Source organism: Syngnathus floridae, chromosome 7, assembly GCF_059516105.1.
Source record: "Syngnathus floridae isolate MCC-2025c chromosome 7, RoL_Sflo_1.0, whole genome shotgun sequence".
NCBI lineage: Eukaryota > Metazoa > Chordata > Actinopteri > Syngnathiformes > Syngnathidae > Syngnathus > Syngnathus floridae.
In genome coordinates this window covers 14,195,001-14,217,348 of record NC_142419.1, presented here as the reverse complement: position 1 = coordinate 14,217,348, position 22,348 = coordinate 14,195,001, and the positions used below count along the sequence as shown (strand labels likewise).

The window sequence follows — 22,348 nt, the reverse complement described above, 5'->3', positions numbered from 1 at the left end:
TGGATTACATTGAGGTTCTTGTGTGCGGCCTCGGTGTAACTGCGAGAGAGAGCGGCCATCCTTTTTTTTTTTTTTTTTTTTGTCTAATGGATGGTTTTCATTTCCAGACAGCGTCCCCTTTAACAAAATTTTCGCCAAGCGCAAGAGGCCGACATCCAATTAGTTTACGAGCTCATAAAAGCACCTCGCTTCCTTACTTGACTCACTTCTGCACCGCCTTGACTTATGAGTTTAATTTCTTGCACGACCGAGCTCGTCACTCAATATCAATTCCCGTCACTAAAAAGAACTGAAATCCCATTTTTACATCTTGTAAGTCACGTTGGCTTTGAGTTTCATTTCTATGCCGTTTCCACCCACCAGAGCGACCCAGCTTTGTGCGTCGGCCCGGCAGCCAGGTGGTGCTGGTGGACCAAAGCGTGGAGTTCCGGTGCGAGGCACGTGGAGACCCGGTTCCGACGGTGCGCTGGCGGAAGGATGACGGCGATTTACCCAAAACAAGGTGCCGGTCGTGCCCGACGCTCAGCCTCTCCTCAGCCGTTTCTACTCTCCGGCTTACGTCTGCGTCCGATTGCCGCTTCCGAGGTACGAGATCCGCGAGGACCACACCCTGAAGATCCGCCGGCTGACCTCGGCGGACGTCGGTTCGTACACGTGCGTCGCCGAGAACATGGTGGGCAAGGCGGAGGCATCGGCCAGCCTCACCGTCCACGGTAAGACTCGCTCGGTAGTTTCGGTATCGCTTACTTTGCTGAACCCTTTCTGGAAAATTCCATTTGAGCTTATTACGCCTTTTGCTTTCAGGACAATCAAAAAGCCAGCAGCAGCTTATTACATTGCGCTATCCTCTCTCAATTAGCCCATTGATTTCTAATCACAGCAATCGCCTACGGGAGCTCCGAGCTTCCATCGATCTCATTTTCCCACTTATTTTCTACATTTCTCTGGAGAACCTGCCCTCATTTGCATCTTAAGATGGGCACTATGTTATTTGTAAACATCTCTGCATCTCCTGTGGCCTTCTCCACTGGACGTCTTATTAACACGCTTTGAATAGAAAGCAGCCGTCACAGAGCGTGAACGTTCAGAAAGAACCCATTCAGGGGACCGGAGTGGAGTGCGGGGGGGGTTTGGACCACAAGCCCCCCTTGAGATGCGAAGGGAACACAGGGGCCATTTAACGGCAAACTAATGGGAATACTGGGAGTGAAAAGATGGCGAGTCGGCGTCTCGCCACCGATGCGGAACGTCTTGGGAATTGGGATTCGGGTTGGCTCGGCAGAGAGGTTTTCCGCGGTGAGGTCAGCCACATTAGTGTCACTTCCCGCAGTCGCTGGCGCTCACATTTAATGAGACAGGGCAATTTTAATTGCGTATCCGCCCCCCCTCACCCCTCGCCTGTCTGCAAACATGTCCACTTGGAGCTCACATGGCTCCCTATTTGCATTTATTCCTTCATTTTCTTCACCCACTACAATCTTTAGATTGGCTCAGGGAGTAGGATTAGCCGCGGCTGCCGATAGCCAATCGATACGTCCGCTCGGCCTGATGAAACGTTATTGACAAGCCCGTTCGATAATTTGTTGACTCGCCGCAACAGTATTTAATGGCAACCAAATACTCCGCCACTGTTTCTGGGAAAGTTCTCAGCCTCTGCCTTTTTTTTTTTTAATTTGGTGGCGTTAATCTTATTTGAAGCAGTGCAATTTATGCTACTGTTAGCTTAGCCTGCGCAACCACTGAGGATTTTAGGCTGGTCTTATTTTCCTCTTACTTATCACTTATTTTTTGGGGTTTAGTGTTATTTTTGAATATAGTCTTTTGAGGATTCATCTTAAGGTGATTTTCTTGGATTCAAAGTACTCGTGAACCACCAGTTGCACCAAATGCGTCTGCCCGTGTGTTAAATGTAGCGCACACAGTAGCATGATTGACTGGGCTTATGATAGAATGCAGCATGAGAAAATGGGCGGGCACACCCTGCGTCTTTCAAAATCAAATCCCTTTTGAGGCCAAAAGAGGAATCCAGAAAGGGGGATTTTCACACCCTCCGCGGTCAGACTGTCAGCCAAACAATGCAGGCAGTGTGCGGGAGGTGCCTCGGGCTGTTTTTCTTTCGACGCGAGCCGCTCTCGTTACTAACTAAATCGGCAAATTGTTGTTTTACACGCGTCTCGCTCGGCTACACCTCCCCGGGACTTCGAAATATGTCAAGGAAAATAGTCCCCTTAATTGATGGCGGAAAGCCACCAAAGTCAAGCTAAGACCGGAAAGCCGGAAAGCCGTGCGCCGACTTGTTACTTTAGCCTTTGAGTCGGCAAGCGCGGCTAATGCGCACCTTCTAGTAGGCCGACTCGGGTCTTTGAATCAATTATTTTGACAAACACAGAATTTGTGACATTTTAGGGGATTTACCGACTTTGTTTGTGTGGGTGTTTTATGAAACCGCGTGTAATTTTTGTTGTTTTTGATGGCCGTCCTGTTTTTACCTATGAAACTTTGGGAAATTTGAGGCCGACCCCGTGAATAGCTTTGACGTCTATAACCATCAATGGCACTGAATGAGTTAATTCTCATTTTAAACCGTAAAACTTGGCAACCTTTTAGTAGTGTGTGTATACTTAAAGATGAGGTCATACAAAAGCATTTTAATGGGTTTGATGATGCCCAATTTGAGTAAAATAAGTCTTCTTTATTTTAGCGAAGGGGGAGGAAGCTTTTGAATGAACTCGTTGTCCCTCGAGCCACGTTAGCAACGGCCCGTGCTAAAGAGTCTTGAAGGAGACTTCAAGGCAGGAACTTTGTTGTCAGCAGTGTGCATACTGTTGATAAAACACTCCAAAGCCCAGCTGGCCGACCACGTTTTCAGCACTGTTTTTTTTTCTTCTCGGCCTTCAAACACGTTCCCATTGCGCTTTGTTGACTTCAACAGGATGCATGTCGGCGATCCCCAACCATTAATCTTGTTAATTCTCCAAATGCGTCGCTAATAACGTTTCAATGTCAGCGCCTTGGGGGGGGGTTTCAGTGCACCTCCTACCGGGTCGGATGCCGTTTTGTCAACTGTTGGCTTCGGAATTACTAACCATGTACATCCGCGTTCTTTCATTTTAATTTACTGCTAGCAGTTTACTTATTTTTCATTAGTTTACGATCAAAACAGTAATTGGGTGGTTATAAAGATTGATGACTACCAAATGGCGACATAAATCCACTGATAATTTGTTACCCTGGATTTCCCATCAGTTTATTGACAAAGTTAGCAAAACGCTAGCAGCGCCGCCTGGCCCCAAGATGTTGAGTGACCTCATTATAAACTCAGACTTGTGCGTGTAGGTGTTGTGGGGGCGCTTTAGAGATTTCGTGACTGACAAATATGAATGTCTCCACGCGGGAGTGTGTAAATCTGCATTTTAAAGGGCGCAAATGAGTCAAAGGCACGGCGGGGCGGGCTGGGCTAAGATCGTTACTCCGACTGACAGCGTTTATGTTTCCGTGGGCGCGCATAGATTAGATAAGACCAGCCATCGACTGTGCACGATTTATGACTCCCAGAGTGACAAGTTAACTTGCGCTCGCTTTTATGAACCCAAATCGGCAGTGGTGAGCGGCCCTCTGGGTTCTCCTGGAGGCGTTGCTTGCGTTTGCTCGGGGAATCTTCCATCGCCATGTCATTTTGCTTTGCATAATCCAAAATATTATTTGTGTGAAATGTTCTTTGCAGGTTGTACAACCCTTCTGTTATGTTTTTTTTTTTCTGCCTTTGCTACATCATATACATTACATACAACATAGACAGATAACAGAAGACATCTTAATATTAATAAATAAGTAAATCGATCAAATAAATACATTAATAATTAATAGATCAAATAAATAATACATGTCAATAAAAATAATGCAATAAAGCCGAAATAATTTGTCAATAGTTTTTTTGAGCGGCAACATAACAGGAGGGTTCATGTGTTTCCAGCCATGTCCAACCGTGAAATGACAATATCGTGTGTGTGTGTGTGTAGCCATTGACAGACATCCCCTTATTTTCACATTGTTCATTGTGTCGTTGTGTGTTTTTCTTTCCTTTTTTTTTTAGTTGTGTCTGGTAAGTTGACTTGTCACCCGTCACCCGAGACAGGAAGCTGTCGCCACTCCACCCACACTCTCCCACCCACCCATCCATCCTCCCATCACCACTCCACACGCCAATCATGTCTCTCCAAATGGGTAAAAAAAACCAAAGCGCTGGTCTTTGGGTCTCCAAGGTAAACGTGTCTCCTTTTTATATTGCTGTGCCCTCCCTTTTTTTTTTTTTTTCCCAAAGAGCACATCTAATTTGCGGGCTTATGAGGCCTTGATTTCAAAGGACAGCTTTCCGATTGCTTTTTCCGAATGCGTGGCACAGCCCCGCCGTACAAATGATTAACGCATTAGTAGGCGCAAAATGTCGGGCCACACCTGAAGGTCGCATGCCTTGACGCCGCACAAAGACACATGGGTCCTATTGGAGGATGTCGGCGCCAAGCAGATGGTTAAAACATCCCCCCCCTCCCCACACACACACACGACCGCTTCCATGTAAATTTGAACGCTCCGAGCCCTCGCCCATACAAATGAGTTGGCAGCCGGATAACCTATCTTGTCGTTGGTAAAGTAGTGCCAAAATTTGTAAACATGACAGGAGATAGTATATACAAAATATTCACCAATAATCAGAACGGTGTACACAATCAAATGAAATTATCATATTGCAGCTTTAATATTTTCTTGTAAGAAAAAAAACGGAAGACACAGATGCCACAAGATGGCAGCAAAAACACATTCTGTTAGACAACGAAAAGATAAGGTTAATGTCGCAGGCCCATTTGTGGTGTTAGATGATACCGAACTGTTGCTGCTCTGCAGTGCCACCCACGTTTGTGGTGAGGCCAAGGAACCAGGTGGTCGGCGTGGGCAGGACCGTCACCTTCCAGTGCGAGGCCACGGGCAACCCTCAACCGGCCATTTTTTGGCAACGAGAAGGAAGTCAGGTAAGCGGCGCTGCCTTAAGAGTGAAATTGAAATGCTCAAAAGTTCTGTAATGTTATGAAACGTGTTGTGACCCTCAGAACCTGCTGTTCTCCTACCAACCGCCGCAACCGTCCAGCCGCTTCTCGGTGTCGCAGACGGGTGATCTGACCATCACTGGCGCCGAGCGCTCCGACGTGGGCTACTACAGCTGCCAGGCCCTCAACATCGCTGGAAGCGTCATCACCAAGGCGCTGCTCGAGGTCACTGACGGTAAGCCCGCCTCGACGCTTTCGTGGTCTTTTTGTCCCTTTGCTCACACAAAGCTTTGGATGTCATCAGCACGCCGCCCCTCCCCCAAAATCCATTAGGACACACTTATTTTCTTTTTTTTTTGGGTTCTTTTGTTCCGCAGTGGTGTCAGACCGCCCGCCGCCGGTCATCCTCCAGGGCCCGACTAATCAGACGGTGGCGGTGGACGGCACGGTGGTCCTCAGCTGCGTGGCGTCGGGCAGTCCCACCATCCTGTGGAGGAAGGACGGCGTGCTGGTGTCCACTCACGACTCGCGCGTCAAGCAGCTGGACACGGGCGCGCTGCAGATCCGCTACGCCAAGGTCAGACTGCCCAGCTGACTGATAACGTGCAACTTTGACACCTCAAACGTGGCTTGTAGCACCTTCACCTTCCGTAGGTTTACAAATAACACCTCCGCGGACCGCCACTTAATCATCACGCGGTCGACTCTGCAAACCTTGGCTGGCTGTCTGGTGGTGGCAAAATGATGTGTGCATGTGTGAGCGCTCAAGAGTGTTCCCTTCTTGTCGCGGGGTCAGAGTTCACGTCAGTTTGCTCGGCGGTGATAACGGTTGGCGTGTCTTGTGGTTTACAAGGTTGCAGAGCTGGTGGACCTGCGGTGAAAGCAATGCAGGGTGATGGTGGGGGGGGCGGGGAAGACGATGGGGGGGCGCAAAAGCCAAAAGAAAATGATATATTAGCTAGCGAACCCAAGGGTGAGGTGTGATTTGAAAAGAGGAAAGGAAAATTGAAGCAAATGGAAATGGCTGCTGCGTTTAAACACACCAAGTCACATCTGTTCATGTCCCGGTGCAGATTTGAAGGGAGGGGGAGGGGACGATTGAAATGTGGGCGCCTCTAATTAGTCCGTGCTGCTTTCTCCATTTGGCGTCTGCCACTCAACCCCCCAGCCAAGATACGATAGCGAGATGATCAGGAAGTGACAGTCGCACACACCCGCACACACCTGCACACAGGCCAAGAGGGAAGAGGCTGTCAGACGCTAACAGATCATTTTGGGCTGCTTCCAGCTGAGCGACTCGGGCTACTATGCCTGCATCGCCTCCACCCCCGGCGGTGAAGCCTCATGGAAGGCCCATCTGCAAGTCCAAGGTAAAGCGCCCGCCCGGTTACGGATAGTGCGAGCGGGAAAACGGCAGCCGACTTGTTCCGCCGTGTCCCTCGGTGCGCTCAGAATTTGGAGTTCCCGTGCAGCCGAACCGACCCACCGACCCCAACCTGATCCCCAGCGCCCCCTCCAAGCCCGACGTCACCGACGTTAGCCGCACCTCGGTCACGCTCTCCTGGAAGCCCAACCTCAACGCCGGGGCCACGCCCACCTCTTACGTCATCGAAGGCTTCAGGTATGCTCGATGCTTGCTTTCGAAAAGTACATCTGACAAAATGCATGCATGATTTGTCGTTTTTGTTTGTGTGCGCGCTGTGCAGTCACGCGTCGGGGAGCAGCTGGCAGACGCTGGCGGAACACGTGAAAAGCGAGTCGTTTGCGTTGAAGGGCTTGAAGCCCAGCGCCGTCTACCTCTTCCTGGTGAGGGCGGCCAACGCCTACGGACTGAGCGACCCCAGCCCCACCACTGATGCTGTGAAAACGCAAGGTAGGCTGCGCCGCAATCTCCGCTTTGCTGCACTGCCCCGTCTTTTTTTTATTTTTCCGCTTGGCTTTCAGCCTCCTCCATCGTTTTTCTCCATCACGTATAACTCAAAATGCAATAACTGGATGTTTGCCTGCAGACATCCCCCCAACCAGCCAGGGCGTGGACCACCGTCAGATCCAGAGAGAGCTGGGCGAGGTTCTGATCCACCTGCACAACCCCACCATCCTGTCTTCGTCCTCCGTCCGGGTGCAGTGGACGGTGAGTGCTGAGGCTGTCGGTGGTGCCCCCCCCCCCATGATTGGAAACAGTGGACGGCTGTTAAAGTATTTTGAGTGAGAAGGAAAAATCGGCCAACTCTGACTCTTAACACAAAATGGCTTACAGATGTTGAAAATAAAATGAAATGAAATCAAGGTGGAAGTGGGCGAAGCCGCCTCTGATGAGGATTTTGATTAAGTTAATTTCACACGTATGGTACAGTATGGCCCTCGGGTCATTTTGACCCACCACATAACGGCATCAGATTTCCCATGTTTTTTGGGACTTAAGCTTTTTCCAATGTGCGATTTATTGTCCTTATATTTCACTGGGTTTGGCGCTTGCGGGCTAATCATAACCACCTGAGTTGGCAGCTTTTTTTTTTTTTATAGGGCTAAAAAAAACACCCATTTAAAAGCAGAGCTGTTCACCTTCCACTGGGACTTACGAGGATATTAGCCTGGTGGTTATGCCGCCTCGTAAAGCTGCTTTAATTCAACTAACAGATGCACCCGAGTTAGCAAGAGCTAGCCTAGCCCTTAACTCCCGCTGATTCCGCTCTAACCGGCTCCAGACTTGCAGGAACCTCTGGCCGATGACCTCATGGCGCGGTTTGTGCAAACGTGCCAAAGCTGAGCAATTGACAGAGACTCGAATAGTGTCGGAGACGCCGCGCCGATGCTCGCCTGACAACTCGTGACAGACTCTTGGGTGAAGCGCTCGAGCGAACGTGATGCGGTTCGGGGACGCTACTGTGGAGCTGACGATCCCTTTTCCATCTTAAAGCTGCGTTGCCAACAAGTCGACTACGTGCCATACGAGTCACGTCAACGTCTTAACTCCGTTGCTGCACTTTAACCCTCGAAAATGTAGAATTACGCTCCGCAGTCTCCACTTGGCTGCAGCGGCAAATCTGGGACAAAAATGGACATGCATGCCAACTTTAGTTGACTTGACATTTCAACTCAGTCAGTGCCATTGACGGTTACAGACGGGTTGGCAGTGAATGAGTTAATCCACAGTCTCCACTTTCCTTCCGCGGGTCATTTTCTTGCTGCCCTCAGTCTCCTCGTGGATGAAATTCACAATATAACCAAACGTTTGAGCGCTGAAGCTTAATCGTCTCAGAGTTGCTTTGATTTCCGGCCGCCGTCCATTTTCGCACCTCGCTTTCACTCCTCTCAGATTTGATGAAATCCAACCGTGCCCCGACTATCTTCATGATTTGACACTAAGGGCCCTTTGTTTTGCCGCCGTCCACCAGGTGGAGCAGCAGTCCCAGTACATCCAGGGCTATAAAGTGATGTACCGGCCGTCCCCGGAGGGGCAGCCGCGCAGCGACTGGGCCACCTTCGAAGTGCGCACGCCCGGCGAGGACAGCGCCGTGGTGCCGCAACTCCGCAAGGGCGTCACGTACGAGTTCAAAGTGAGGCCCTTCTTCAACGAATTCCAGGGCACCGACAGCGATGTGAAAATCGGACGCACCCTGGAGGAAGGTGTGTGCCTATGCATGTATTTGTGTATACACGCACGTTTTCATGTTTACACTCTTTTATATGCACAGCTTGCATGTGTGCAAGGACACAACAGCTGTTCACACCAGGCGACAGGCAGTGGGTGGGCGGTGGGGGGGTGAATTATGTACTTGCTACATTCAAGCAAGCTGGGCCCCATAGATGCAGTTTTATACTCCGGTTATTTAACTCATTCGCTGCCAACCCAGTTAATATCTTTCACGTCTATAATCGTCAATAACACTGAATGACTTAACATTTGACGATACACACTGACATCACCCATGCCTTAATTGTGGGTGTTGCGTCTCCACTTTGATGCAGCAGTGCGATTCCCTGCTTGCCCTTAGTCTCCTCTCGGATAAAACTCGGATAAAACTGCACCATCATTAAAAAAAAAAAAAAAATTCAACTAAAATACACGCCTTAGCGATTTCATCTCCAACACTTGGTGTGCGTGCCTGACACTAGCATGTGTATTTATTTTTTTATTATTTCTTTCCGTGTACTCTCCGATGTTACAATGACACGGAAATCGTTTTCATTTCTGCCGCAGAAGGGAAATTATGCCTGTCTGCCTGCCAGCCGGCCGGCCACGGTGTTTACTGGAAAGTGTTGCCGTTTTCATGCGTTGTTGTCTTTAATTGAAAGCTGCCTTTGATGGAAATGGATGCTTTCGCATCACGCCACGCTCTCTTTTTAGCTCACATTCGTCATTCTTTTAATTAGAGTTTGAAATCCCCCTCTAATATACTCTCAAATTAATGAAATGGTGGATTGGGATGGAACATGCAGCTATGCTTTACTTTGTAAAACCGCTGTGAAATGAGGTGAGTGGATGGGTGGTGTGTATGACATCAAGTAGACAGATGGGAGGATTTGTATATGTTTATTTTAATCATGGCTTGAAAATATTTTTCTACATTTGTTTCTTTTTAATTGCCAGCAAGCCATCATTCCAGGAGTGTGACATCTTTCTTTTTTGCTTTCTTTGTTGTCTGGAACTCAGCGAGACAAGCGCCAACTCTTTATGTAGTGCAAAGGTGTGTCTAATGCATTTTTCTCTGTGCTTTGTCTGCACCCCCCCAACCTACCTCCCTCCCATTAGTGCCCAGCGCGCCTCCACGCGAGGTTACAGTGATGGAGAGCGGCGACAACGGGACTGCCGTCGTGGTCTCCTGGCAACCGCCACCGGAGGAGGAGCGCAACGGGGTGGTCCAGGAGTACAAGGTAAACCGCCCCCCACTAAGGGGGGGACACACAGACACAAAGCTACTTAACAATTACGTAAATAAAGCAGAGCGCACCAATACTGCCATCTAGTGGAATAAAGGAAAACTGTGCCAGGTGAATGTGGGCTGAATGTCAAGTTGGGGAAAAGAAACAAATTAACCAGCATTTTCTATTTTTTACACCACTGCCACCACAATTTTTTTACTTTTTTGTGTGTTGGAAAGGTATGCACAAAATATTATATTTAAACAATAAGCCTAAAGATATTTACATAGTTGATTTTCTTAAATAAAAAATAATAAAATAATGGGAAAGGCCCCTTGTCTCACCCACCTCAGATTTGGTGCTTGGGCAACGAGAGCAGGTATCACATCAACCGCACAGTGGACGCCGCCACCTTCTCCGTGCTCATTCCCAGTCTGGCTCCGGGCGTTCGTTACGGCGTGGAGGTCGCGGCCAGCACCGGGGCGGGCCCCGGGGTCAAGAGCGACGTCACCTACTTCCAACTTGGTGAGTGCGCGGCTATCTGGACTCGGGAGTATCTCTCGCCATCTCTAGGCTTGTTTTGTAAGGCAAAATGTTTGACCGTGTCCGGCTCAGACGCGTCGGGGCGGCTGACGGCGGCGGCGGACCCGCAGAACCCCCTGTCGCAGCAAATCTCGGATGTGGTGAAGCAGCCGGCTTTCATCGCCGGCATTGGCACTGCGTGCTGGATCATCCTGCTGGTCTTCAGCATTTGGCTCTACCGCCACAGGAAGAAGAGGAACGGGCTCTCCAGCAGCTACGCCGGCATCCGCAAGGGTCAGTGCGCCGCCTAATGTGCACTGTGCATGCCAGGCCTCTAGAGGGCAATGTGATGCTGCAAACTTTAACAGTTCCCTTCTTTTTTAAAACTTTTTTCCACATCTGTACACTTTGAATATGGACATACACATGGGCCATACTGTAAAAAAAAAAAAAAAAGACCAATAAGATTTTACAATTAGTTACTCCAAAAAATTATTTACATTTAACAAAATTTGTAGCTCTTTGATTTAGTAGGACTGTTTCTTTTTTATTTTTATTATTATTATTATTTTATAGTTTTTTATTTATTTTTCCAAGTAGCATTGTTTCTTTTTTAATCTTATGGTGGTTTGATATGAATAATAATTTTAAACTTTTGATTTGAAATGACCTAGAAGTACAATACAACAAGAAAAATGACCAAAAAAAAAAAAAAGAATTCAAAGAATACATACAGGAAAAAATAAACGGTAATATAAAGTCCATGAAATCTACAAAAACAAGGCCGTAGTGACTGACATTTTTCATACTCGGGCAATATTTTGAGAGAGGAAGTCTGCTTGAAGTGCAATGTGACAAAGGCGAGCGTGGGCTGAGGTTTCCTTAATGCCTTCCTCCTCCTCATCCTCAGCGTGCTCCCGAGACTGCACAAGGCCTGGCGAGCCATGCAAGTGTTTGGAAGAGAGTTTAATTGCAGCCACGTGAAGCAACGGAGCGCTCGGGACAGGGATTACGTTTTGCCGCAGTCCATGTTGTCATTACGAAGCGATCTTATAGCCTGCCATTCAAGTCATTTTCCCTTGGATTTGTGTCCTTCTCACGCTCAGACTTAATTGCCCCGACAACAGCATTTTAAGGTCACATGTCTCATTTGGACTCTGTTCAAAGGCGAGACTGCACCCGGTGGCGCCGGCCGCCGCATCAACACCTCCGCGGCGCGCTCCAGCTTCAAAGTTCAAAAGAGCGAGGGAGAGTTGTCACGCGTCATGAAACTTGACTTTTGTTTTGCACTTGGGTCCTTCCCGTGACAACATTTTCCCCTGGTGGGGGTCCGGGGCCCACCGAGGTGTTTAAAGAGCAACTCTTAAATGCAAATGTATCAGGCCTACTTTCATGATTAATCATCAAATACAGTCGCATAGTAGGCCCAAGTGTTCCTCTGAGATTTTAATCCCTAAAAAGCATCCTTCATGCTATTCTAAGTCACTGTAACATTATAGACTGCTTACAAATTGCTATTTTTAATCAAAATGTATTGCACATAAAAGAACAATATAAAAGTGCTTTTAAAAAATCAAGATTTTATTATATTACATTATACATATAATTAATTATCTAGATTATGTAATTATTATAATATTATATATAATTATATGTACATTGTACCTAAATTTTAAGTACAACTAGACTGCACTTAGTGATTTGTTTGAGAGAGAAACTCTTTCACACACAATGGAGTTATATAAGTCCATTTTGTATATAATAATGTGTATTCAGTCAACATTTTTTTCTCCCCACAGTGCCATCTTTTACCTTCACACCGACAGGTAAACACACACTCGCACACGTTGAGCCTCAATTGCGGACACTGACATACTTGCATTGTGTCCAGACACCGCAAACTTTCTGACTGCTCATGTTTTGTCTTTCCAGTGGCCTACCAGAGAGGTGGAGAAGGAGTCAGCAGTGCTGGAAGGTAAGAAAAGAGATCCAAATCGAAACAAGGTGGGCAGGCACACTTTATCGAGGTTGAAGTTGGAGTCAGCTGAAAAGGGTTGGGCAGTGTGTACTTCCACCAAGTGTCCAATAGAGGGCGTGCTGGGACTTTGTAATGCGGCAGAAAAAGGGTGTGGAACGTGGGGGCATCCATTCATTCATGTCCGCAATGAGTGAGCCACTCAAATGGTGGAGAGCCACACGTGACCGCCAGGCTGCGCCGTTGCATCACGGCAAAAGGTGCTGGAATGGGACATGGCCTTGTTGTCTATGAAATCTAATCTGGAGTTCTTTCATTCCTCTTTGTTTTGCTTTTTATAATAATCTGACCAAACAGGAAGCACCTTTGAACTTTTGATTGTAATAATTGGCGATATGATTCAGCAGTGGGTGAGCACGTTTTCTGGCCCAGTTTGCCGGCCGGGTCCGTACGTTTAGCAAGATTGCAAGAGATTTTTATGGCTTTGTCTAATCCGGGCGGTCCGCTAATGCAATCGGGGAGGGGGGTGAGGGGGGGGTCGGCGCTCAGGCAAAGTGATGTCGGCTTTGGGCAAGGCGAGTGCACACACAATTTGTTGAGCCGCGATTCTTGTGCGTGTGCGTGCGTGTCTGCGTGTGTCCAAAAGGCAAAAAGTACTAAAACCGGATTTGTATTTTGCCTCTTCTCAGCTGCTGGATTAATAAACTGCACATAATCTTCTCTTCCAATGTTGATGTTACTGTACTTGGTTCACATGAACGCCATTGTGTTGCGTTTTGTTCACCATTTAAAACCGAGTTGGAGAACAACTTTTTTGCCGTACGATTCTTTTCGACTTGTAAACGCTTTTGTGTTCCCCCCCCCCGTAGGCCGGGCCTCCTCAACATGGGCGAGTCGGCCACGCAGCCCTGGCTGGCCGACACGTGGCCCAACTCCTGCTCCAACCACAACAACTGCAGCATCAACTGCTGCGCCGCCGGCAACGGCAACAGCGACAGCAACTTGGCCACGTACAGCCGCCCCGGTACGTTAAGACGCAACAAACAACACAATGCGAAAGCGCACGTACAGTAAGACGAAGGTGGGAGCTGCCAGGAGGAAGTAGTCGCATATCTGGGTTAGCTCCTCAGGGAGTTCTCTCTTATCCTCCGTCTTTCTCTCTCTCTCTGCGCAAGTGCGACCCGCACAAAGGAAATATTAGGATTAAGAGCAGGCGGCTGTGTTTGATTTCTCCCAGGCACAAGTTGACATGTTTGCGGGTAGGAAATAAAAAAAAATTAAATAAAGGGCTCGTGAAATGTGCAGCACAATAACAAAAGATAACAATTCGTCAAATCTTAAAGCAGCTAACAGGCTGCTGGCAATCTACTTGATCCATTTCTTCATCTAGTTCGACATCGATTCTGCTCCATCCATCCAAACAATCTTAAAAGCTTCCACCTCGCTGCATAGCTTGATGTATATTTTTCTATCCAGTTTTTTGTCACTTTTTATTTTATTTATTTTAAGATCTCATTCCTCATAATATCTATGTTAGAAAGCAGGGAACAAGCTTGTCTTATGTTTATCTGTCTACTACGTTCAACGTTTTCTTAGGAGCTAGCTAGTGAGATAGCTTCTAAGCTAGCTCCTGGCTTCAAGGTTTTCTAGCGAGCGAGCTAGCCAAAACCGAGCGCAGCAGCAACGTCTGCGTGGTGGCTTTGTTTTGCTGAGTCCAACTTATTCTTGATATGAAATCAATTGTGCATGCGTGCAGTGAGTGTCCACACTCTTGACATGCTGTGACGTGTTTAACCGCAAGTAACAGGCCTTTGCATGACACCTGCGTGTGTGACGCAAAGCCGCTCGCTTCTGAAATGACAAACGACCAGTCATCGTCCAACGGCGCCTTCCGCTCTCCAGTCGGACGGGCACCCGACATTTTGAAAGCGAGCTTCCTCGGTTGGTAACACCCCCTCCCCAACCCGTGTCCTCCAGCCGACTGCATCGCCAATTACAACGGCCAGACGGACAATAAGCAGAGCGGCCTGCTGGTGCCCGAGCCGGGCGTGTACGGCGACGCCGACCTGTCCAACAAGATCAACGAGATGAAGACCTTCAACAGCCCCAACCTGAAAGACGGCCGCTTCGCAGGCGCCGGCGGCCAGCCCACGCCGTACGCCACCACGCAGCTCATCCAGTCGTCCATCGTGAGCAACAACGCCGGCGGGGGCGAGCTGAACGACAAACACTGCTGGAAACCCCCCGGCGGCGTCCTGCACCCCAAACAGGAACTGCAGTACAGCATCATGGAGCAAAACAAGCTCAACAAGGGTGAGCTCATTGGCCCTCAAAGCCTTCATCGCCACCGTCCGCCTCCTCCTTCTTCAATCTCGCCAGTGTGGAAGTCCATCGATGCCTCATCCTCACACCTCGCATTTCCTTCAGCCTGTGTGCGCGAGCAAGCTGGCATGTACGCGCGTGTGTGTGACATTCATCTAACCCCTACAGAGATGGCATCTCCAGGTCCAGAAGATTATGTGCTTCTACTGGAGCTTGTTGGCTGCGGTGAGCTTTTGTACTTTCTGGACCTGGATTTGACATCTCGCATCACCCGCAGGCCATTTTTGGCGCGACAATCCTTTACAAGGCCTTTCAACGTGACTCATCTCTTGCGCTGTTACACATGTCCGAGGCTCATCTTCGGTGTCGCGTTTCCCAAAAGGAAACAACAACATTGTCTTTTGTCGCTGAGGAAAAGAGCACATTTGCATGGTGGCCTTTGGGGGATTTTGCTCTCCGTATGTTTGCTTGTCCAAATAAATCACCTAGCATGAATTGCTAACACAACTAACACCAGTAACATGCTGAAATTGTATCTTTGTGCATTCAAACTTGCTGTAGGTGTCATGAGCTCAGGGCCACGATTGAAGAAATATTTCTGTATGCCCCCCAACCCCCCCTTTTGCCAATTAGATCGCTACAGAGGCGGCGACCCCCCCATGATGCCAGCCACCATCCCCTACAACAGCCACACCGGGGGCTCCTACAACAGCTCGGACCGTGGCAGCAGTGGCAGCACCTCGGGTAAGACCTCACCTCATCCCATTTTAATCGACGCCATTTTGCCTACCATCTTCAGCGTAGGCTCTGCTGCGAGCAATGTTGGTGGAGCTTGTTTATCAATAATTGTGAAAGCCAACGCACTGCCGCTTGCAACTCAAATTTATATAATTTTTTTTTTTGTGTGTTATCGAGCAGGCAGCCAGGGTCAGAAGAAGGGAACGCGCACGCCCAAACTGCCCAAACAGAGCACGATGAACTGGGGCGACCTGCTGCCTCCCCCGCCCGCCAACCCGCCCCCGACGCGGAACGCCGACGACTACTCGCTGTCATTGGAAGAAAGGTGCGCCGTGCGTGCCCGAGGGGGGTTTGTCAAACCTTGATGGAGGGATGCCATGAATATTTACCAGCTGTTGAAAAACACGGGCGTCTCGGGCAAATGATGCGGAAATAATGAGCCTTCACTTCACTCTGGGTTGTTGGCAGCTGCGAGGCAGACATGCAGTGCTCCGTGCCGCCCTCTCACATGTACCTGCAACCCGACGAGCTGGAGGATGAGGAGGAGCTGGAGATGGAGCGGGGGCCCACCCCTCCGCTGCGCGGCACGGCCTCCTCCCCCGCCGCCGTCTCCTACAGTCACCAGTCTACGGCCACGCTCACGCCCTCGCCGCAGGAGGAGATGACCCCCATGCTGCAGGAGCTGCCCGACAGCCGCGAGCGCAGGTGCTCTCCATGAGTCGATGATGTTGGAATTGTTGCTGCCCGAAGTGTTTCCTAAACTCCTGGTCTTGGCAGGCGCCGCGCCGTGAGCCCCCCGCCCCCTCCCAGGACGCTCTCGCCCTCACGCACATACGGTTACATGGCCAGCCCCCTGGACACCGACGGCATGGAGGAGGAGGACGACGAGCGGATCCCCGAGGAAGACGAGGACACGGACGCCGAGGGGGCCAAGCTGCATTACCACCACACCCACCCCCACGTGCACCCCCACCACCCGCAGATGCACCCGCGCCGACTACTGCTGCGGGGCATCGAGCAGACGCCGGCGTCCAGCATGGGCGACCTGGAGAGCTCGGTGACGGGCTCCATGATCAACGGCTGGGGCTCCGCCTCTGAGGAAGACAACGTCTCCTCCGGGAGGTCCAGCGCCGTCAGCTCTTCCGACGGGTCCTTCTTCACCGACGCCGACTTTGCGCAGGCCGTGGCGGCCGCCGCCGAGTACTCGGCCCTGCGGGTGGCCAAACATCCCGGGCTGCCGGAAGGCCAGGAAGGCGCGGCGCTGTTGGGTAGGTTGTCCAGAATTTCAAAAGATACTACTGTTTGGTGGTTACCGCCGTTGATAGATTTGCTGCCATTTTGCTTTTACCCAGCGCGGAAATACCAAATCAATCCGGCGGGCCACCGTCCTAGCAGCCCCGTGTCTACGGACAGCAGCGTGAGCGTGGCGGCCGTGCACAGGAGGCCTCCCAAGAAGCAGAAACAACATCCGGCCCTGGCAAACCAGCGACGGGAAGCCTACAGCGAAGGTAGCACATCCTTCCTCACACCTATGGAAAGACAAGGTCACAGTTACAAGCCAGCGCTTGATTGATTTTTTTTTTTTTTCCTTTTTTTTTTTTTTTTTTTTGCAAGCCATAATTTGAGCATCAGCAAGCTTCAAATTTCAGTCCATTCTGGATGGTTTGTTTTTAATTCATCAGGAGGTGCTAGTTAGCTGTTAATAGCTAAAAAATAGTGCCATGTCCCACGTTTGGTCACTCTACTTGGCCTTGCCTGTTGTTAGGCAGAATTCATATTTCTTGCCCATTCAAAATCAATGGCATCGCCAGCCACGCCCATCGGACCTTGTTTACATCGTATTTGAGCTCTTTCTTTTTTCTTACTCCATCCTTTTTGTTGATGCAAAGTGTCCGTCCGGTGCTGGTTAAAGCCTTCTTAAAGTGGCCTGCTGCTGTGTGAAGTGGATTAAACGTATTGGGGCACACTTGACGCGTGCCACTGTCTGTCCGTCCTGCCGTCCGTCCTCTTTCGTGTCAGCTGCCCTTGAGTGTTGGAAGGAAGCACTTGACAGTGAGATTTAATATCCAGCTCGGTGGGAGCCGGCAGAGCGGCTCGATCTCCACCCCCCCCCCCATCCTCATCATCAGCTTCCGCTTCCTCCTGCCGTGCTCCTCCGATTCCAAGGCAAAGGCATCCTCCTTTGTTTGAGTGGCGAGGACAGCCTCCTCCGTCCGTCTGTCCGTTAGTCATCCTGCTGATTGCATTTGATCTGAATGGATTGTTTTTCATTTGGAGGTTATTGCCTGCACCCCCCCACCTCGCCTATCCTAACCTGTCTGTGGCTGCAGCATGGTCTGAAGTTGCTAAAATGACATTTAAAAGGGACGATGGGGATTTTACAATAATAATTACAATAATTGTTTTATTTGCTTCAGAAAGAGAACGTTCCTCCGTATTCAATTGGATTATATGAGTAAGGGCCAAACGCCTGACTTTTTATTTGAATTCATCTTCTTTTTTTATGACAGCTTTTAGTGATAGCATCCAGTCTATTGCTGTATTTCTCTTGCTCCAGACTCCAAATAGCCTCCCATAAGACACATTCAATTGATTCAAAACAATAGAGATATAAACACGCACACACATACACACACACGGAGGGAGGCTTTGACGTGACAGGATCCAATATCCCTTCTTGCACATTCTCAATCATTTGATTTGCTCCAGACTGAGAATGGTCTCCCATCAAGACGGATGAAATAGATGAAAGCGCCCTTTGCCCTTCTCATTTTGCTTTTGTTTGCACCGTCCACGTGGAAGAGAAAAACGTACAATACCTCTGGCAGCTCGCACCCCTCCCACTTTGTTTTATTGCTCTACTCTTTGTCTTCCACAACATTTTCCCAATATTTTGTCACAAAAAGTTCACTTTCCCGATAAAGGTGCAGCTGTCAAGTGGTTTTACCCCATGTGTTTCTCCCACAGATCTTCCGCCGCCACCCATTCCCCCGCCAGCGGTGCTTAAATCCCCCACGCACCCTTCCAAGGTTGGCCCCGAGGGCCGAGGGCTGGTCTCCCCCAAATCGGGAGACAAGAGAGGGCCGACGGCAGCGGTGGGATTCCGACCCAAAGAAGGCACGGAGCCCAGAACCTGCTCGTCGGAACGCAGGGAGGCCCAGGAGAGACAAAAAGCCCAGGGGGGCAAAGGCGGCCACAGGGGGCGCCAACAACCAGGTACAACAAGTCAACCGTTTTGCATGATGACTTACTTGTTGGAACTCAGAGAAGTTGACTTGATGGCACTTTCAATTAGGGATTCAAACTAGGGTTAGGGTTTCAAACTAGGGTTTCAAACTAGGGTTTCAAACCAGGGTATAAATGGCCGGTCCAAAATTGGTGCCCATCAGAGCCACTCCCAGTAGTCCATCAAAACCAATTTCAATTTTGAGATTTTCTACAGTTTTTCTACTGTTCATGGGCGGCAGGTACCGAGGACATTCTGCCGTACAGCCGACCGCAGTTTCCCGCGCTGAGCGGCCCACGAGAGCCCAGCTCCTCCAGCTCCATGTCCTCCAGGGGCTCGGGGGGGCGGCGGAGAGGTGACGCGGGCCACAGGAACCCGGCCGACCTGAGCCTCAGCACCGCCACGGCTTTCCAAGCAACAAATGAAGAGCTTGAGGTACCAAATATTGCATCATCAGCAGAAAATTGATGTCATTTTTGTCATTGCTTTGCTCTTCTTGCCCAGGTGGTGGAAAGCTGAAGAAGAGGATGGTTCTTTTTTTTTTTTTTTTCTCCTGGGCACCCTCTGTTAAATCTCAGTATTTTTCGCCACATCGTGCATCTCGGCCTTCTCTTTACGTGCCGATGTCATTTTTTTTTTTCTTCTTCTAATTTATCCCACAGCCGGGCCGACAAAGAAATGAACGAACGGTGCCTTCAAGTGGGCCGCTTGGATATTTATGTTGAGTTCCAATGAAGTAAAAAAAAAAAAAAAAGGCTCGAGCGTTTCTTTTTGTCGAGTCGGCACACATGCAAACAGAGAGGGCTGGACTTTAAGTGTGTAAATATCCGGACGTACAGTACGGAAGACATGTCATCCCATTGTGGTACCTCAATTTATTTTCCCCCTTTTTTTTTTTTTTTTTTTTAATGCGAATCCTAATTTTATTATGCCAGTAAATATAAATATTTTATCATTTCCCTCCATGTTTGTAATTTGCAATATTATTTAGCAACCCTAAGAGTGCCACTTTGGGATTTTTTTTTTTTTTTTTTTTTTGCAATGCACTGTTATGTTTCATGTTGCCGTCAATGTTATTTGCTTTGTTTGTTTGTTTTCCATTGGTTTTAAAAGCACAATCACTAAACTTTATTTGAAACCATTCTGTTTATTAACCTTTTTGTCTAACGGGCAGGAATGCGCCAGGAAAGACAAAAGAGTCCAGATGTTGATGATGTTGATAAGGTTCGCTGTTTTACGAAAGTACGCCGGTTCTCAAGTGACGGGGGGGGTGGGAGGGGGCGGGGCGGTTCATGTGAATCACAGCTGCAATGTGGATATTTGTTTGGCATTGATCGTAACATCAGCGATTGCACACGGAACTGAGAGAAGGCTTACATTTGTCAACTCAATGCACTTAAAAGAATGTCAAGTCGAAGGAGTCACTTTGAGGTGTACGTGTCGGGGGGGGCAGTTTCTTTGGTGGTAAAACGGAAGCGATGAAGGCCCTTGCCCGCCGTCTTTTTAAAGGGAGCAAAGCGTGCTGTTGTTTATTCATAGGACATCTGCAAACATTTGTTTCGTAATGCAAAAAAAAAAGAAAAGCAACCAAAAAAAGGATGAAAAATAAAAGAAAAAAAATCTAAGGGATGTGTGTGTGTTGATGTATTGTCGCCGCCCAAATATGTTAATTTTTTTTTTCTTTTTCATAAATCCATCTAATAGAGATTTGGAAGTGAAAATGTCTAATCAATTATCAGATAATTCTCTCCAGTTCCAGGAAGGCTATCAAACCTGGAGACTGGGTCCTGATCACCTTTTGGTCCAGTGTTTCAAGTTGACTGCCGTGAGGTTCGCCATCTTGGATCCCACCCCAAGAGGCAGATAAGCAGCTCACCTGTTTGTGGGGGCGGAGTCTGACTACAAAGGGGCTTGCTGATCATTTTTAAGCAGCAATCATTTCAGCTTCCTTCCGTAGTTGATGCAAGACTTTGGATCAGACTTGGTCTCTTGTTTTGGCGGCGAAGGGCGTGAGGTCTTTGGAAGCGCTGTTTGGAGTGCAAAAAAAAAAAACATCCATCCAGCACAACAGTATACCCCGCGTTTTTTTAATTGAAGCATCCAGCAAGAGTTTCTCCAAACGTGAAGAAGATTGGAGAACAAAAGATACTCAGTCACCTCCTGATTTGAGGATATTTAACCGAGACAGACCAAACAAGGTCACAGCTGGTGCCAAAACTCATTTTTGTCTGCTGTGTGACGGCCCAAACCGCTTCATTAACATCCTTCTCAAACGAGGAGATAATTAAGGCAACATCTGCGCGCTGTCATCTTCGGAAGATGTCGTGGCAGATGCGCTCGGAGAATCTCACAACTCTTTCTTGTGATTTCAGACTTAGACACAATCACGTCGGGAGACTTGACCTTCAAGCTTCAAACAAGTTCTGACTTTAGGCGACCTCCCTAAAAATAAAAAGTCGAGCAGATCGAGGTCACTAATATTTGACTTGCATTGCATCTAAGGCGCAATGAAGTAGAGGTCTCAAAATTAATCGGCAATGAATCGATTGTCAAATTAATCATCTTTTTTTTTTGTCCTAGACTTGGCCACTCAAATCTGACTGTAGTCAAGTGATGGAAGCACTGGTGACACTTCTCATCATGGTCCCGAGCAGCAGATGGAGGATGCCAGTCAAGCTTAGACTGGACAAGCGCATCCGAGTGCAGCCCGTCTGCTAGACCAGCCTTGCTCCTGATCTATCTCCTTATGTTCCAAAGTCTGTTACAGTTGCTTTTTTTTGGCCAGCTTGGTTTTACTGTCGGAGATAATATTCGCTACTTGTAGCGACTTTAAGATCTTTGGAGTTGATTCCTCAAAACGACACTGTGCAGGTGTAGTGACCTGCAAGCCTTGCGGTGGAGGAAGCCACTCAGACTCTCACTTGTGGTATTAAAAGTCCATCAACACCCGATGAAGACGGATGGCTGCACATGACCGTAGCCTCAACTTTGCAGCATCTGCTACTTTGGGGGAAAACAAAAAGAAAGCCGCAAATGGACTAACCAAGGAAAGGGCAAGACATTCGTCAGCCTCTGCTCCAGGAGAGAACAATGTCATGACATTTGAATATTGTATGAACCTTTTTGTTGCTATACATCCAGTAGGTGAAAATATTCATCAATACAGATGACCATCGGTCAATCAGGATGAAGCCTTCACTTTGGATAGTGAAAGTCTAACGCAAAGTCAAGGGTGTCCCTAATGAAGTGTCCGCTTGCCACCCTGTGCGCATCTTTGCCTCCGCTTGCAGCAGCATCGGAATGATGTCCAAGTTTTAATCACCTGCACATAATTGGAATGATTCCCTGATCTTGATGTGTATTTCAATCCATCTGTATAATTACACCCCCCCCCTCCAGACACACACATACATACACTTGATCGGCTGCAATTAAGCAACATCCTGAGAGAGGGAGGAAATGACTCTTTTGCGCTCTCATTTTTCACACGCATCAACAATTAATGCATCTCGACAGTGTGTGTGTGCACGGCAGCCCCCCCCCCCCCCCCCGCCATCTATTAGCATATTGCACCTTCACTCATTAGCCTCATGCCGTTGTGAGTGCTTTCGAGAAGCCGGCTTGTGTTATAAAAGTATAAATAACTGTTAATTTTGAAAA

The 22,348-nt window shown here is 48.6% G+C and overlaps 1 protein-coding gene across 7 annotated transcripts in view; it reads left to right on the top strand.

The window, feature by feature from the left end:
- The window catches only part of robo1 (roundabout, axon guidance receptor, homolog 1 (Drosophila)), an 88,958-nt gene extending 69,339 nt beyond the window's left edge, over positions 1-19,619 (top strand). For 6 of the 7 annotated variants that reach the window (XM_088379981.1, XM_088379979.1, XM_088379980.1 and 3 more), the window contains 25 exons: positions 364-502; positions 586-713; positions 4,903-5,027; positions 5,106-5,277; positions 5,420-5,619; positions 6,331-6,412; positions 6,495-6,663; positions 6,749-6,915; positions 7,052-7,173; positions 8,438-8,669; positions 9,796-9,917; positions 10,259-10,430; positions 10,521-10,721; positions 12,227-12,253; positions 12,360-12,402; positions 13,272-13,426; positions 14,380-14,715; positions 15,358-15,468; positions 15,643-15,787; positions 15,931-16,167; positions 16,240-16,730; positions 16,815-16,970; positions 18,430-18,678; positions 18,930-19,123; positions 19,193-19,619. In XM_088379981.1, coding sequence (XP_088236107.1) covers positions 364-502; positions 586-713; positions 4,903-5,027; positions 5,106-5,277; positions 5,420-5,619; positions 6,331-6,412; positions 6,495-6,663; positions 6,749-6,915; positions 7,052-7,173; positions 8,438-8,669; positions 9,796-9,917; positions 10,259-10,430; positions 10,521-10,721; positions 12,227-12,253; positions 12,360-12,402; positions 13,272-13,426; positions 14,380-14,715; positions 15,358-15,468; positions 15,643-15,787; positions 15,931-16,167; positions 16,240-16,730; positions 16,815-16,970; positions 18,430-18,678; positions 18,930-19,123; positions 19,193-19,207 — 4,190 coding nt within the window. In that variant the 3' untranslated portion in view covers positions 19,208-19,619. The remainder of the gene's footprint in view (positions 1-363; positions 503-585; positions 714-4,902; positions 5,028-5,105; positions 5,278-5,419; positions 5,620-6,330; positions 6,413-6,494; positions 6,664-6,748; positions 6,916-7,051; positions 7,174-8,437; positions 8,670-9,795; positions 9,918-10,258; positions 10,431-10,520; positions 10,722-12,226; positions 12,254-12,359; positions 12,403-13,271; positions 13,427-14,379; positions 14,716-15,357; positions 15,469-15,642; positions 15,788-15,930; positions 16,168-16,239; positions 16,731-16,814; positions 16,971-18,429; positions 18,679-18,929; positions 19,124-19,192) is intronic. The other variant, XM_088379983.1, reaches the window with a different exon arrangement.
- The last annotated feature ends 2,729 nt before the right edge of the window (positions 19,620-22,348 follow it).